The sequence below is a fragment of the Spermophilus citellus genome (assembly GCF_964194105.1).
Source record: "Spermophilus citellus genome assembly, chromosome: 5".
In the NCBI taxonomy this organism is placed as follows: domain Eukaryota; kingdom Metazoa; phylum Chordata; class Mammalia; order Rodentia; family Sciuridae; genus Spermophilus; species Spermophilus citellus.
Genome location: NC_138186.1, coordinates 53,044,842 through 53,060,030, shown reverse-complemented (window position 1 = coordinate 53,060,030; position 15,189 = coordinate 53,044,842). Strand labels below are relative to the sequence as shown.

Sequence of the window (15,189 nt, the reverse complement as noted above, 5' to 3'; positions counted from 1 at the left end):
GTGATGTGCATAAGTTAATTACCTCTGAGTCCAAGCCCTGCCCACCCTGGCTCCCCCACTGCCTGCTCTAGGAGCTGTTGGGGGGGGGCCTCCCCGACCCCTCCCCTCCTGTTTCCAGGGGAACTCCATTTTCTTCTCAGGCAGAGATCAATCTCCAGGGAATTCCCCTCTGCTGAAGCTTCAAGTGCCATTTAAAAAGCCACTTCCCTCCGTTGTCATCTTCTCTAATGTCCGTTGTCATCTTCCCTAATGGGTGTTTTCCTGAAGTCTGTGCTGGGCTGGGCTGGGCTGGGCTGGGGGCTGCAGAGGGCCTGTGGTCTCAATCCTAGCAGGTGGAGGTCTCCTGCTGGGGGAGGAGGAGGAGGTAGTGCCTTCAGGAGGGGGCAGGGCTGTTCCTTAAGGGAAGATTCTCTGAAACCTGAGTATTTACCTAGAACTTTCCGCAGGAAAGCCCTTAGAAGGATTTTTCCTTTTGTTTGAAGACTGTTGGAAGGAGGTATGAAGAATCCGAGGCTGGCGCAGTGGCCTGTAATCCCAGCAATTTGGGAGATTGAGGCAGGAGGATCACAAGTTCAAGGCCAGCCTGGGCAACTTCGAGAGACCCTGCCTCAAAATAAAATATAAAAAGGGCTGGGGATATAGCTCAGTGGTAGAATGATTCTGGGTTCAATCCCCTGTAAAAGGAAGGAATAAAAAAGAGAGGGAGCAGCAGAGGAGAATAAGGATCAGGGGGACAGAGGCTACAACTTTGTAAGATTTCTGTGGAATTTAGGGGGGTATATTAGTCAGCTGTGACCAAAAAAAAAATTAAAAATTAAAAAAACACCTGACAGGAACAACTTAGAGGAGGAAACATTTATTTGGGGCTCATGGTTTCAGAGGTTCAGTTCATGGCTGGTCCGCTCCATTGCTTTGGGCCTGGGATGAGGCAGAGCATTGCGCGATGCCAGGAAGGGCCTGGAGGGGGAGCTGCTGAGCTCAGGAGAGCTGGGAGGGGGGCAGTGGGGAGAGGGAGAGCAAGTAAGAGAGAAAAGAAGAAGGAAGAGGAGGAGAGGGAGGGGCAGAAGAAAGAGTTGCTGGGGACAAAATATAATTCCCAAGGGCACAAAACCTAGCAGCCTACTCCCACAGCTACGCCCCTTTTGCCTACCCAGTAGTCCGTTCTGATTATTAACCCATCAAATGGATTAATCCACTGATTAGGTCAGCACTCTGATAATCATTTCACCTCTGAACATTCCTCATTGCCTAACACATGAGCTTTTCCAGAGACACCTCATATCCAGACCATAACAGGGGTGAGATGTCCTCCCCGATGCCTTGCACACTGTAGCCCATCTATAAATGCTTGCGAAGTAAACCTCATCCTTATTTGCTTTTCATCATGTTTGATGACTCCTTGTAGTTGGATGAAGTAAAAATATAATGGGCTTTGGTGGGTCTAACTGGGTGAACTTGGGCAAGTTACTTAACCTCATGAATTCTCCATTTCCTCACTTGTATAATAAGTAAAAGCTGTTGGGATTTTTGAAAGGATTGAATCAAATAACCTGATGTAGTGAGCATTCAGTAGGGGCTCCATAGATGCTAGTTTCCTTCCGACTCTTGCTGCATTCTCGCTCATTAGAGGTTCACAACTACATCTGCTCCCTGGAATCACCTAGGGAACTTTACAGAAGCACAGTTGTTTGAGCCCCTCCAGTTGAGATTCACATTTCATTGGTCTGTGTTGAGGCTTGACCAACAAGCCTGTGTTTAGTTTGTTTATTTATTTTGGTCCCAGGGACTGAACCCAGGTGCTCTTAACCACTGAGCCACATCCCCAACCCTCTTTATATTTTATTTAGAGCCAGGGTCTTGCTAAGTTGCTAGGGCCTCACTGAGTTGCTGTGACAGGCTCTGAACTCGCGATCTTCCTGCCTCAGCTCCTGAGCCGCTGGGATTACAGATGTGCACCACCACACCTGGCTGGGCATAGATATTTTTTAAAAGCACCTGTTAAAAGATGTCTTTTTTAAAAAGGTAAAATCTGACTCCCATACAAACATAAAATGAGCACATGACAAAGAGTTGTTGAACTTGTTAATTAATGAGGAAACCAGTAAAATCTTACAACCCGTTGAAATAAACCACACACACATATATAGGCAAGCTGGAATTCTGAAATCAATTTATAGATAGATCAGATCTGTCCGTATCTACAGGATGATAACCAATAGCATTCCACTGTGCAAAACGCACTTGTATTCACTTGACAAGAATCACTTTGTCCATGTTAGAGCTTTGCAGAGTAGCTCAAAGATGGAATTGGATTCCTGGAGCAGTGTGTTAGGAAGGACGCTTGCTCTCTGCTTTTTTGTCCATTTCTGTGTCTTTCACGCTTTCCCAGGAACTCCAATATACAGTCAAGGGTGAGGACCCCGCCATATACCTTCCTGTGTAGCTCTTTCATCATGGTCATCATGCTAGGTCCAGGTTAATGTTGTAGCTATTTGGTTTATGAGTTGTCCCACCTGGATAGAGAATTCTTCAGGTACAGGGTTCACATTCCACTTAACTGTGTAGCTCAGTACCAAGCACACCACCTGGCCTACAATATGTGCTTAAAAACTGTCATACAAGAATTGAATTGAATTGAATTGAATTGATCACTAGGAACTAAGTAGGACAAGCTGTATTATTCTCCACTTTCTGATGAAGAAACTGGTTCTGAAAAGCTCTGATCAGTTCATACAATTAGATTGTGAAGTTGAGTCTTGAAGCCATTCATCCATTTCCCCCATTCAAACTTAATTCATTCCCTAGTTCGTGTGTGCCTGCCAAGGGCCAGTCCTGGAGCCGTGAGCAAAAGTAACATCGAGGAGGGGAGGGAAGAATAGAAGTTCACAGGATTAGACAGAGGGGAATGAAGGGAAGGGAGGGGGAAAGGGAATAGGAAAGACAGTAGAATGAATCGGACAGAACTGTCCTGTGTTCATATATGAATAACCGACCAGTGTGACTCCACATCATGTACAACCACAGGAATGGAATCCTAGCCCTGTGCAGTAGTGCGTGCCTGTAATTCTAGCATCTTGGGAGGCTGAGGCAGGAGGATCACAAATTCAAAGCCAGCCTCAGCAAAAGCAAGGTGCTAAGCAACTCGGTGAGACCTTGTCTCTCAGTAAAATAATAGGGCTGGGGATGTGGCTCAGTGGTCGAGTGCCCCTGAGTTCAATCCCTGGTACCTTCCTGCCTCCACACACACAAAAAAAAGAATGGAATCCTAATTAGAACAAATTATACTCCATGTTGTATAATATGTCAAAATTCATATATATTTAAAAAGAACACAGCTGGGCATGGTGGCGCATGCCTATAATCCCAATGGGTCAGGAGGCTGAGACAGGAGAATCGCGAGTTCAAAGCCAGTCTCAGCAAAAGCAAGGTGCTAACCAACTCAGTGAGACCTGTCTCTAAATAAAATACAAAATAGGGCAGGGATGTGGCTCAGTGGTTGAATGCCCCTGAGTTCAATCCCTGGTACCAAACAACAACAACAAAAAGAAGTAACAGCCAGCCCTTGCCTTCCCACCATATATCTGGTACCACCTGACCTTGAGGGTGTAGACCTGAGCCTGGCTTGTGCCTTGAGGTCAGCAATTCTTAGCCTTGTGACCCTGACAAGTCACTTAACTTTTCTGTCTTACCTTTGCTCATCACAAAGATGGGGGAGCCTCCCACCTGAAGCGGAGCATTGTATGTGCGCAGTAAACATTGGCTTTTATCACCCAGAAGCAAGCGGTGACTCTGGATTAGATACAGTGTTGGGTCATGGGCTGCAAAGATGATGAGAACTTGGATTCTACTGCTGCCTGAGCAGCTCACAGACTGGCCGGGTATAAAGAGCCTCCGCAGGTCATCACCAGGCAGTGTGGAGTGCAGAGTGAGAGATTCTCAGAGAAACGCTGGCGGCTTGGGGCTGGGAGCAGGACTTTCAGGGAGCCAGGGCCCGAGCTTCAGGAACTGGCCTGTGTGGAGGACCCAAGAGGCAGAGAGGCCAGGACAGGAGAGAGGTGCCTCAGATGGCATTGACTGGAATGAGAGGTGGATTCAGAGAGGACTGAGGGACAGGAAGGCTTCTCTGCTGACCCCACACTGCCTTGAGTGGGAGGTTCCTTTTACAGGTATCTAACTTAATCCAGGGCAGAAGGGGACACTCAGGGGAAGTTCCAGCTGCCCATGGCCACCCTGCACGCAAGGATCCTGGGTACTGGCATTTTTCTGGACTGGAAAGCCCCCAAGAAGGGAGATTGATACTCAAAGGATTATTTGTTTATTGTGACAATTCTTTCCCAGTTCCAAAAGAAAAAAACCAAAACAACAACAACAACAAAAAAACACATGCCAATGTATTTAGAAAGATTAACAATCTTTTAAAAATATTTTATCTTGTACCTGCATGTTGCCTTCATTTTGAGACTCCGGGGATATTATAATGGCTAAGGCCCCTGCCTTCCTGGAGCATAAAGTACAGTGGTGTTTGTTGTTTTTTCAATTGTGAGAAAAACATACTGTAAACTTTGACATCATAATCCTTTAATGTGTACAGTTCAGTGGTGGTAAGTATATTCAGTGTTGTGAAGTCGGGTCTCTGGGCCTTTCTCATCCTGCAAGACTGAAACTCCAAACCCATCAAACACAGGTCCTTAACCTCCCATCAAGCCCCTAGGAGCACCATTCTACTCTTTTTCTATGAACTTGGCTACTTAAGAGACCTCGTATAAGTGGACTCATACCATATTTGTCCTTTGTCTCTGTTTTCTTTCACTTAGAATAATGTCCTCAAGGGTCTGGGGCTGTGGTTCAGTGGTAGAGCGCTCACCTGGCATGTGTGAGGCATTGGATTTGATTCTCAACACGGTATATAAATAAATGAATAAAATAAAGGTCCAGCAACATCTAAAAATAATTAAAATAAAAAAAGAATAATGTCCTCAAGTTTTATCCATGTTGTATGTGACAGGATTTTCTCCCTCTTAGGTTTAATACTCCATTGAAAGTACAGTGGTTTTATACTTTACCTTTTAACCTCATACTCATATTTGTTTTTGAAAACAAATCTTGCCTAAAAAGTCCAGAGTGTCATAAGCCAGGGATGGTAGTGCACGCCTGTAATCCCAGTGGCTCCGGAGGCTGAGGCAGGAGGATTGCAAGTTCAAAAGCAGCCTCAGCAACTTAGTGAGGCCCTAAGCAATCCAGTGAGACCCTGCCTCTAAATCAAATATAAAAAAAAGGCTGGGGGTGTGGCTCAGTGGATAAGCACCTCTAGGTTCAATCCCTGGTATCAAAAACCAAAAAAACTCCAGTGTATTGAACAGAGCGCTACTTTGATGGAATTGTGGGCCTAGAATCATGCCCACTGCCCTGTTTCATAGCATGGGAAGCCTCCGAGGAACTGAGAATCCAGTGGACCACAGTCTAGTCCAGCAGTTCTCCAAGTGGGTCCACAGACCAGCAGCAGCAGCATCTCCTGGGGACTTTGTAAAATGCAGACTCTCAGGCCCCGCTCCAGACGTGCTAAATGGGAACCTGTGGGACCGAAGTCCATGATCTGTGTTTAACAAGTCCTCTAGATGTTTCTGATATCCAGAGATGGAGTGTGACTTGCCCAAAGCCATTTGGGGAATTTAATGGGATTCAGTTATTAAGTGTCTGCTGTATGCAAAGTTCTAGAGTGTCTACTCAAGGAAATCAAGAAAATCCAATCTCTGTATAGTAAAAATCTATTGCCAAGTAACAAATGACCCCAGAACATGTGGTTTAAACAGGGTTGGGAATCTGGGTGCCGCTTTGCTGGGTCCTCTGGTGTGGGGTTTCTCACAAAGCTCTGGCCAAGGTATTGACTGGGACCTACCTACGTGGTCACATCAAGGTGCAGCCAGACAGGCTTTGCTTCCCAGCTAGGGGGTTGGCGCAGGCTCTCGCTGGTGAGTGGACACCCCAGCTCCCTACTGGCTGTTGGCCCGAGGCCTCCCTCATTTCCTTGCCACCCCCTCTGCAGGGCAGCTTACATCACGACAGCTGGCCTCATCAAAGTGACAGAACTACCAAGGGCACCCAGGATGGAAGTCATAGTCATTTATAATATAAACTCACAGGTGACATCCTATGACTTGTGCAATGGTCCGTTCATAGAAGTGTGTTACCACTGGGCTGGAATTGCAGCTCAGAGGTAGAGCCCTCACCTAGCATGGGTGAGGCCCTGTGATGCTCAGCACCACATAGAAATAAGTAAATAAAATAAAGGCCTGTCAACAACTAAAAATTATTTTTAAAAAAAGAAGAAGAAGTGTGTCACCAGGTCATTCCATATATAAGAGGGGGTTACCGAAGGCGGGCATCTTTTAGGATATGGCCTCCTGCCAGCTGCTGTCTCGGCCTGGTGCTTACAATCAGGGCATTACATAAATACACATCTAAGCGTGAAATCCATCAGAGATGTCCGGAGGTCATAGGGTGGGTTCAGGTTCATTGGAGACTCAGAGAAGTAAAACTCTGTGGTTGGAGGAATCAGAAAGGTTTCCTGGAGGAGGTGGCATTAGCAATGGGCCTTGAGGAATGGGAGACATGCCACTGGCAGAGAAGGGGAGGCCAGGGAAAGGGCGTGGCCTGGGTGAAGTCAGGAGGCAGGACAGAGAAGGGCCTGCTGAGGTGTCCCCCGCCATCCAACTTGAGCAGAGCCTGGGTGGAAAGAGAATGAATCCCCCTTGAGCTTGGCGCCCCAATGCGGATGGTTTTGGTTGACAAGTGAAGTGCACACTTTGACTGGGAGGGGACAGGGACAGGAGCCTGCGGAGGCAGGACTGCGGGACCACAGCCCAGGGCTCCCTCCTGACCCACCAGCCGGGCTCCTGAGGCCCACACGCATCTTGTCTTACAGTTCGGGCGCACCGAAGTCATCGACAACACGCTCAACCCCGACTTTGTGCGCAAGTTCATCGTGGATTACTTCTTTGAGGAGAAGCAGAACCTCCGTTTTGATCTGTAAGTGGAAAGGGGAGCTGGAGCTGCGGCTGGGAGGAGGACTCAGGGCCAGGATATGGGGCTGCAGGACCTGGCTAGCAGGAGTCCTCTACCTGGGGAGGTGGGAGGAGCTGTGATATCCGGGGAAGCCCAAGATTGGCAGGTTAAAAGTGACAGTTGGCTGAAGTCCATCTCCAGCCTCAACAGGACTGAGAAAGGGGGTGCAGCAGCAAGAACCAAGACACCCCTCCCCCAAAGTGTCTCAGTTGACTGTGGGAGGCACAAGAAGCTGCCTGGTTCCTGGGGGACTGTCCACTCTGGAAAGATCTTGGGGATTCCTCTAGGCTCCTCCTCTGAGTGCCCTTTTCTCTCCTGGAAGCTGAGAGGTACCCACACCTCTTGCTCTGTCAGAGCATGTTCTGCAGCCCATGGCAGATAAGTCACCTGGTGACATTTTGGAACGTGCCCAGAAGCTAGGAAGGCCGGCTGGGTGCAGGCTGGATGGTTATGCCTGCCTCCTTCACGGGGGACCAGGCTCCTTCGTGAGTGGGCAGGCTGGGCAGGCCTGGGTAAGGTGAAGCCATAGGGAAGGTCAAGGCAAGGTCAAAGGCCAGGTCTGGAGCTTCCCTTGCCTGGGAAGCTGGGGAACAGAGAGTGATGGGTGTGGTGGTTCAGCCACCTGTGAGCCAGCGGAGGTGGCAGAGCTCATCTATTTTATGTTTGCAGTTTTTAACGGGGTATAACATACAGCAGAGTGCACAAATCTATAGTCAGCCCCAGGGTACACTTTACCCCCAGATCAACAGCCGGCACCCATTCCTGCCCTTGCTCCTAGATATAGCCACAGTGTTGGAGGCTGTTGGGTTGGGGGAGGTGCTGATAGTGCTCAGGCAGGGGGGGGTAGGATGTCCCCACCTGCTCCACCCTCTCTCTGTGTTTCTTGTAGATATGACGTTGACTCCAAGAGCCCTGATTTGTCCAAACACGTGAGTTCTGCCATAATGACCCTGAGAGTCCATATTTCTTTTTATTTATTTTTTAGTTGGACACAATACCTTTATTTTGTGTATTTATTTTTATGTGGTGCTGAGGATCGAACCCGGGGCCTCAGGCATGCTAGGCGAGCACTCTATTGCTGAGCCACAACCCCAGCCCCTCATGTTTCTTAAATGCCGTGTCTTGGGTTGTCCTTTACTGTGACGGTGTGTGTCTAATGCTGTGTCTGGTTACTTCAGAGCCCCCTCCCTTCCCTGGGCCAGCCGGTGAGGGTGGTGGCCTGACTGTGATACTGGTCTCCTTTGTCTCCTGGATACATAGGACTTCCTGGGCCAGGCCTTCTGCACCCTTGGAGAGATCGTGGGGTCCTCTGGAAGCCGCCTAGAGAAGCCCCTCACGTAAGTGCAGCAGGGGGTACAGCCTTCTGGGGTGCTTAGCCAGCCACCGTCCAACTTCCTGCCGCCCTGCTGAGGGCTGGCTGAGGGTGGTGACTCAGCCACAGGGGACATTTGCAGGGAATAAGGAGACCCATGGGCTCTGCTCTCAAAGGGTTTCTAAGCCAGTTATCCTGGAGAGAAACCAAGTGGGGTTATTCAAGTCCCAAAGTCCCAGAAGACACTTCTTATCCATTTTCAGTCCCACTCCTATCATTGCATGGGTGGGGGAGGGGAAAGGAACCCCAGCACCAGGAGGTAGCTTGCCCCAGGCCACAGGAAGTGGAAGAGCTCTCAAATTTGAACCCAGGACTCGTGACTCTGCTCCCGGAGCGTTTTCCTGGGATCGTTCACCACTCACTGTAGGCTAGAGCCGAGGGCGGTGAGGCCCTCCCCGTCCTGCCCTGCCTCTCACGGTGTATTATGGGACTAAAGGTGCTTTAGAGGAAAGCAATTGCCCTGAGCAGGGTCTGGGATGAGGACCCAGGTTTCCCCAGAGAACCTGAGAGTGGTTTCAGGGACCTGCCGGGGCTAGCCAGGCAGGACAGTCACCTCTCTTGTCTCTATTTCTGAGGAAGCCCTAGAGACAAGGCCCAGGCAAGAGCAGCCACCTGTGGACTGGGACAAGTGTCTAGGCCACAGGGCCCACTTGCTTCTGCCAAGTTCCCACTGGACACTGTCCCCTCCCTGTGGTTCATGACGTGTGTGTGTGTGTGTGTGTGTGTGTGTGTGTGTGTGTGTTTGGAATCTCTCTCCTAGTTCCTTATCTGTGACCCCTGATAACTATGTGGTAACTTCAGGGTCCCCAGAAATCTCTGTGTTCTCAGAAAATAATATTGAGGACTGGGGAAAACTCAAGTTTGGGGAGTTCTGAAAATTAAAGTATTTGAGAACCTTTTCAAAAAAAAAAAAAAAAAAAGGATACAAAATTCACCCTTGCTACCCCCTGCCTTGAACGTATCCTTAACCATTTTTGATTATGATTCTTTGGTCTTTCTCTACCTGAGAAGGAGATTGGCTGTTTCGGTGTTGACCTTGTGCTCAGTCTACCCGTCCCTGGGCCTTTGACCTTTACCGCAGCCCCTTCTGCCTGCACCCCACCCCCTCCATGACTCTCCTGGCATGGCCTGGTGCCAGTGCCCAGGCATGAGTGTTTCTGTGCCCACTTGTCATCCAGGTCTGTGGATGCCTGCTGCCCCCTGACCACAGTTTCTGGGGTGGGCCTGAGGACAATTCTACAGGAGATGGCTTGGGAGCTGAGCCCTAATGGACACACAGGATAGAAAACAGAGGTTGATGGAGGTGCCCGTGGAGGAGGGGACCTTTCACCCCACTGAAGGCTCTGTGTCTAAGTTTAGTTGTCTCCATGACTAAACCTGTTACCAGCTCCTGTTTACTGGGCATCTATTCTGGGCCAGACACAGGGGTCAGTGTTTTGCTTATGAAATCTGTAGAGTCGGTGCTGAGTATCCATGGATTTCACATCTATGGATTCAACCAACTGCAGATGGTTGAATATTCAGGAGAAAAGGTTGTGTCTATACTGAATACGTACAAATTTCTTCCTTCCTTCCTTCCTTCCTTTATTTCTTTCTTCTTTCTCGAACCCAGACATGTCCCAAGCCCCTTTTAATTTTTTTAAATTTTGGAACAGAGTCTCATTTAGTTGTCCAGGCTGACCTTGAACTCGAGATGCTCCTGCCTTCCCAGTTGCTGGGATTACAGGTGTCACCACCATGCCTGGCTCCGACTACTTCTTGTCATTTTCCCCTAAGCAATATCAGTATAACAACTATTTATATAGTAGCACTTACATTGTGGCAGGTATTGCAAGTAATCGAGAGATGACTTAAAGTGCACGGGTGGATTTGTGCAAGGTGAATGCAAACACTGCACCACTTTATGTGAGGCACTTGAGCAGCCAAGGCTGTTGTTATGCAGGGGGGTCCTGGAAGGATTCCTTACAGACACTGAGGGACCGCGACTCTCCTAGTTTACTGCCCTGTTGCAGTAAATGCTATAGAGTGAGTGAATTAAATAACAGAAGCTTAGTTTCTCAAAATTCTGAAGCTAGAAGTCCAAGATCAAGATGGCACAGAGTTGGTTTCTTCAGAAGCCCTGTTCCGGGCTGGGGATGTGGCTCAAGCGGTAGCGCGCTCGCCTGGCATGCGTGCGGCCCGGGTTCGATCCTCAGCACCACATACCAACAAAGATGTTGTGCCCGCCGAAAATTAAAAAATAAATATTAAAACATTCTCTCTCTCTCTCTCTCTCTCTCTCACTCTCTCTTTAAAAAAAAAAAAAAGAGCTAGAGCTGTAAAAAAAAAAAAAAAAAAGAAGCCCTGTTCCTTGGCTTGTGGATGGTTGTGTCTTCCTCTTTGTCTTCACGTGGTCCCTCCATATCTGTGGCCTCCTCTCTCCTTAAAAAGACATCAGTCTTTTAAGACCCACCATATGACCTCATTTTACCCTAATTGCCTCTTTAAGGGCCCCATCTCAGTCACATTCTGAGGTGCTGCGGGCTAAAGACTAGTATATGAGTTTGTGGAGGACACAGTTCAACAACATGATCTCGGGTGATTCTTTCTCCCCATTTCACAGGCTGGGCACTGAGGTTCATGATGTAGAACAGCAATTCCCAGGCTGCAGCAGGCGTCAGGGTCCCCTGGGGCACAGGTTGTGGGCTCTGTCCCCCTGGAGTTTCTGACCGGCAGGTCTGGGTGGGTTATTTACGTCTGTGGGTTATATCCAGGGGATGCTGGTGCTGCTCCTTCTGGGGCCACTTGAAGACTAACTTGTCCCGGCTTCACACCAGAGTTTGAGAAGACCTCTCCTTCCCTGGTCTGTGGCTTTTGGTCCTGTTTTAATAACCTCCAGGACAGGAACTCGTCTCTAAGCATCCCAATGTCAAGTGTTCTGGCCTCTCTGGAGCAGGACACTGGGCTCATGGCCGGCGCTCTCTCCCTGTCTCCACAGGATAGGAGCCTTCAGCCTGAACTCCCGGACCGGCAAACCCATGCCAGCTGTGTCGAACGGGTAGGTCGCCAGACATCTCTGGCCCTGGGGTCTTCTGACATTCAGCCCACTGCAGAGGACACCTGAGTCAGGTCTCAGTTCTGGATCCCACAACTCAGCCCTGGCGAAGGAGACAGAGGGTCCTGGGTCCCTCTGCAGGGTCCCAGATGGAGATCCCCGTGCTGTAGCCAGCCCCTCCCCCATCCAGGCCAGAGCTGGAGCATCCAGAACCCCAGTGGCTCTTGGGACTTCAGGGGCAGGTTGGAGCTCTGAGTTGGGGGCTGTCTCCAGGAATGAGCAGGCCTGGGCACTCTGCATCCCTTCCCCTCTCCCTGGCCTGTGTCCCCCACCGCCCTTCCCCTGCCTTCTCTTTACCCTCTCCCCTTCCCCGGGGTTTGGTTTCCTCTGCTGGATGCCAGCTTCCTCCTCCACCCCCAGAGCAGGCCCAGCCCATCCCCTTTCACATACACCTGCCACTAGGTTGACCAGCTTCGCCCCCACTCCCTGCCCACCCTGACCATAACTCTGGGCTGGCTGCCTGCAGATGTGGGCAGGGCAGAGCCCCTGAGCCCCCACCCCAGCCTGGCTTCCTCCTCACACTGGTGGGGGGAGGGTGGGAGCTTTGCTGGGAGGGGCCTCTGGCAGAAGTGCCTTTGGCTGGGAGAGCAGGGCTCCCCTGGCCTTCCAGGGTTGGCCACCAAAGCTGCTGCATGTGGGAAGGGACCTCCAGGGGAGCCAGGGCTGCTCCCAGCCCAGGAAGAGTAGGTGACAGTAACTGCAGAGACAGGGGGAGGGAGAAAGTCCAGAGGGAGGGAGGGGGAGAGGAAGGAAGGCCAGGCCTGTGGGAGCAGGTTGGGGCTGGAGAGGAGGGAAAGAGAGATCAGAAATAGAAGAAGGACTCAGAGGCAAAGAGAGGAACAGATGGAGAAGCACAGGGCGGAGGAGGCTGGTGTGGAGGACTCTCTCCGCCTGGTCACACGAACCACGTCTTACTACCGTGGAGCACCGACCAACAGGCGGGCAGGGCCTGGACAGTCAGCTCGGGTGCTCAAGTCTAGGGGACAAGCCGGCAGCACTGCACCTGCCTGGAGCAGGGGAGGCAGCAGGTGTGGCCCTGCTCTGTCCACCCTGTGGGGAAGACCCCGGATGGCTGGTCAGCCCCCACCCTCTGGGGCCAGCTCCCTTCCTCCCCTGCCTCCCCTCTCTCAGGAGCTGCTCCCTCCAAAAGCTGGTGCTGGAAAGAGCTCCATCAGTGGTTCTCAAAGTGTGTTCCACAGACAGCGCGCTGGTGGCCCTGGGGCTGAGGCGGGGGCAGGACAGGATTTTACCAGCTTTGCACAATCATGAAGCAAAGGATGCAGGGAGGGAAATGATGTCCAGGGAGGTCCTGCTCGGTGCCAGGCTCTGGGTGTGCATATTGTAAAATAGATGCTACAATTACACTTATTTGTGGGCTAGGAAAGAGGAAGGAGTCACACAACTGCTCACAGCCTGACCTTTTCACCTCTCCCTCCCATTGGCCCCTGACTGCACCAGGATATGCCTCCTCCCAGTACCAAGCATCAGAGTGGGATGGGCTGGTGCCTGGGGGAAGGGGGCCCACCTGATAAGGGGCCCCCTGGGTGGAGCCACTCCCTGGGATTTGCCCTCCTGGAGGGGACTCTCCACTGTGGATGTTGTCCCTGCTGCCCAGCTCAGTGAGGAGCTGCATGGATGGCTGGAATCTCTCAACCCCAGGAGACCCCAGCCAAGAATTCCAGAGTCCGCAGCCATGGGAGAGATCCACTGACACGACCCAGCTCTCCTGCCTTGCCCCCTCTTGCTGCTCTCCCTCCCATGACAAATCAGAGTGGCTCAGAGCTTGAACATTCTGGGACCCTGGGGTCAGCCGGGTGCAGGGTGGGGTGGTTAGCCCACCAGGTCTTTTGCCCACAGAAGTGGTCTTTGGATGGAAAGTTTGAGAACCACTGGTCTGGAAGCCTCTGGGTGAGTCTGGATGCTTTGGGGATCCTAGGACCGTGTGGCAGACACCAGCCTCCCTGGCGGGCTCTGGGAGCAGGGGGTGGGCAGCTCTGGAACTGAGGGCCTGGCCCCAGGAGGATGTATCAGGCCACACTGCCACATGCATTTCAGGAGACGTTGTCTTCTCAGGGGCTCTGGGGCAGATCCACCAGACGGGGGGGGGGGGGTGGACCTGATTTCGGGGGATCAGGTTTAGCTCTGTCTTTGTCTGGCTTTCCATTCTTTCATCTTCTCTCCCAGTGGTGTCCCAGGGAAGAAATGTGGCACCATCATCCTGTCCGCTGAGGAGCTCAGCAACTGCAGGGTGAGTGGCAGAGGGACTCGGCAACCAATGGGATCTGGTGGCGGTGGGGCAATGACAGAGGGTAGGCGGCTTCCTTGTGACCTGGTGTCCCAGCTCCTGAGTCTGAACCCACTGGAGCCGGAAGGTGATTCCCTTTTACCCCAGCTCAGAGTGAGGCCCCCGCGGGGGGGGGGGGACTGGTCAGTGGAAGAACTGAGCCCCGAGCCCTGGTCCCCAGGCTCCCACACACCAGGGCTACTTCCAGTCCTTGTCATGTGTCCTTGAGCCAAGACTGCCCTGGCACCAGCCCTGGTGATGGAGGGGACTTTTCAGTCATGGGCGCTTGACATTTGCCTGTCACTTTTCATTTTATCTCCGGGATAGGGTGACAGCCCTCTGTGGGGTTGGAGTGAGTGTGTGTACGTGCGCGTGCCTGTGTGTGTGTGTGTGTGCGTGCATGCGTGTGTGTGCATGTGTGTGTGTGTATATGCGCGCATGCGTGTTGAGAAGCCAGTCTGCAGTCCCAGGCAGTCCTTGTTTTGCTTCCCCTATAGAACAAGAGAGAAGCAGGAGATGGGGACATCGAAGGGGTGGCTGAGCACCCCAAGAAGAGGCTCAGGGATCTGACGGTTAATAATGCTCATAAATATCATAATGATGATAGATATTTGTCAAGTGGTGGGGTTTTTTACATAACTTATATCTCTACTCCTGATAATAATCCTAAGAGGCAGGTACTAAAACGTCATTACTGTTTTATAGATAGGGAAATAACTAAAACATTATTCCCATTTTATCAGAGAGGCTAAGTCACCTTTTTAAGGACCATAAGAAACAGTGTCATGGGTTCTGATCAAGGTCAGCTTGATTCTAAAATCTGGGCTTGTCCTCCAAACCCAGAGGGCCACATAAGTTAACGAGGTACCTCAGGTGGGAAGTGATGGGTTGTGGGGAGAAGAGGAGGAGGCGAGGACAGGGGCTGGAGGGCCCCGGTCACTCCAAGGCACAGCCTGGGACATCCCGAGTCAGGGCTTCCGTTGGGGCTGGGGGGGGCTGAGGAGAATAAGTCAGACTTTCTGACCTCTGGACAGTGTGACTCTCCTATTGGTGCTGGGGATCGAACCCGGGGTGTTCCACCACTGAGCTGCATCCCCAGCCCTTTTTATTTTGAGACAGGGTCTCACTGAGCTGCTGAGGCTGGCCTTAAACTTGTGATCCTTCAGCTTCAGCCTCCCAAATATTATAGATGTGGGCCACTGCACCAGGCAAAACAGAAAAAAATGTTTTACTTATTATGAATTCATTTAAAAGTAACACATTTTCTGACTGAGCCCAGTGGCACATGCCCATAATCCTAGCAACTTGGAGGCCCAAGGCAGAGGATCACAAGTTCGAGGCCAGCCTGGGCAATGTAGTGATAACTTGTTTCAAAAT

The 15,189-nt window shown here is 51.0% G+C and overlaps 1 protein-coding gene across 2 annotated transcripts in view; it reads left to right on the top strand.

The window, feature by feature from the left end:
- CPNE5 (copine 5) overlaps positions 1–15,189 on the top strand; it is an 88,405-nt gene that overhangs the window by 30,539 nt on the left and 42,677 nt on the right. Inside the window, exons 4-9 of one of the 2 annotated variants that reach the window (XM_081295424.1) lie at positions 6,923–7,026; positions 7,952–7,991; positions 8,323–8,399; positions 11,412–11,471; positions 13,386–13,436; positions 13,713–13,776. In XM_081295424.1, the coding sequence (XP_081151550.1) occupies positions 6,923–7,026; positions 7,952–7,991; positions 8,323–8,399; positions 11,412–11,471; positions 13,386–13,436; positions 13,713–13,776 (396 nt within the window). The remainder of the gene's footprint in view (positions 1–6,922; positions 7,027–7,951; positions 7,992–8,322; positions 8,400–11,411; positions 11,472–13,385; positions 13,437–13,712; positions 13,777–15,189) is intronic. The other variant, XM_081295425.1, reaches the window with a different exon arrangement.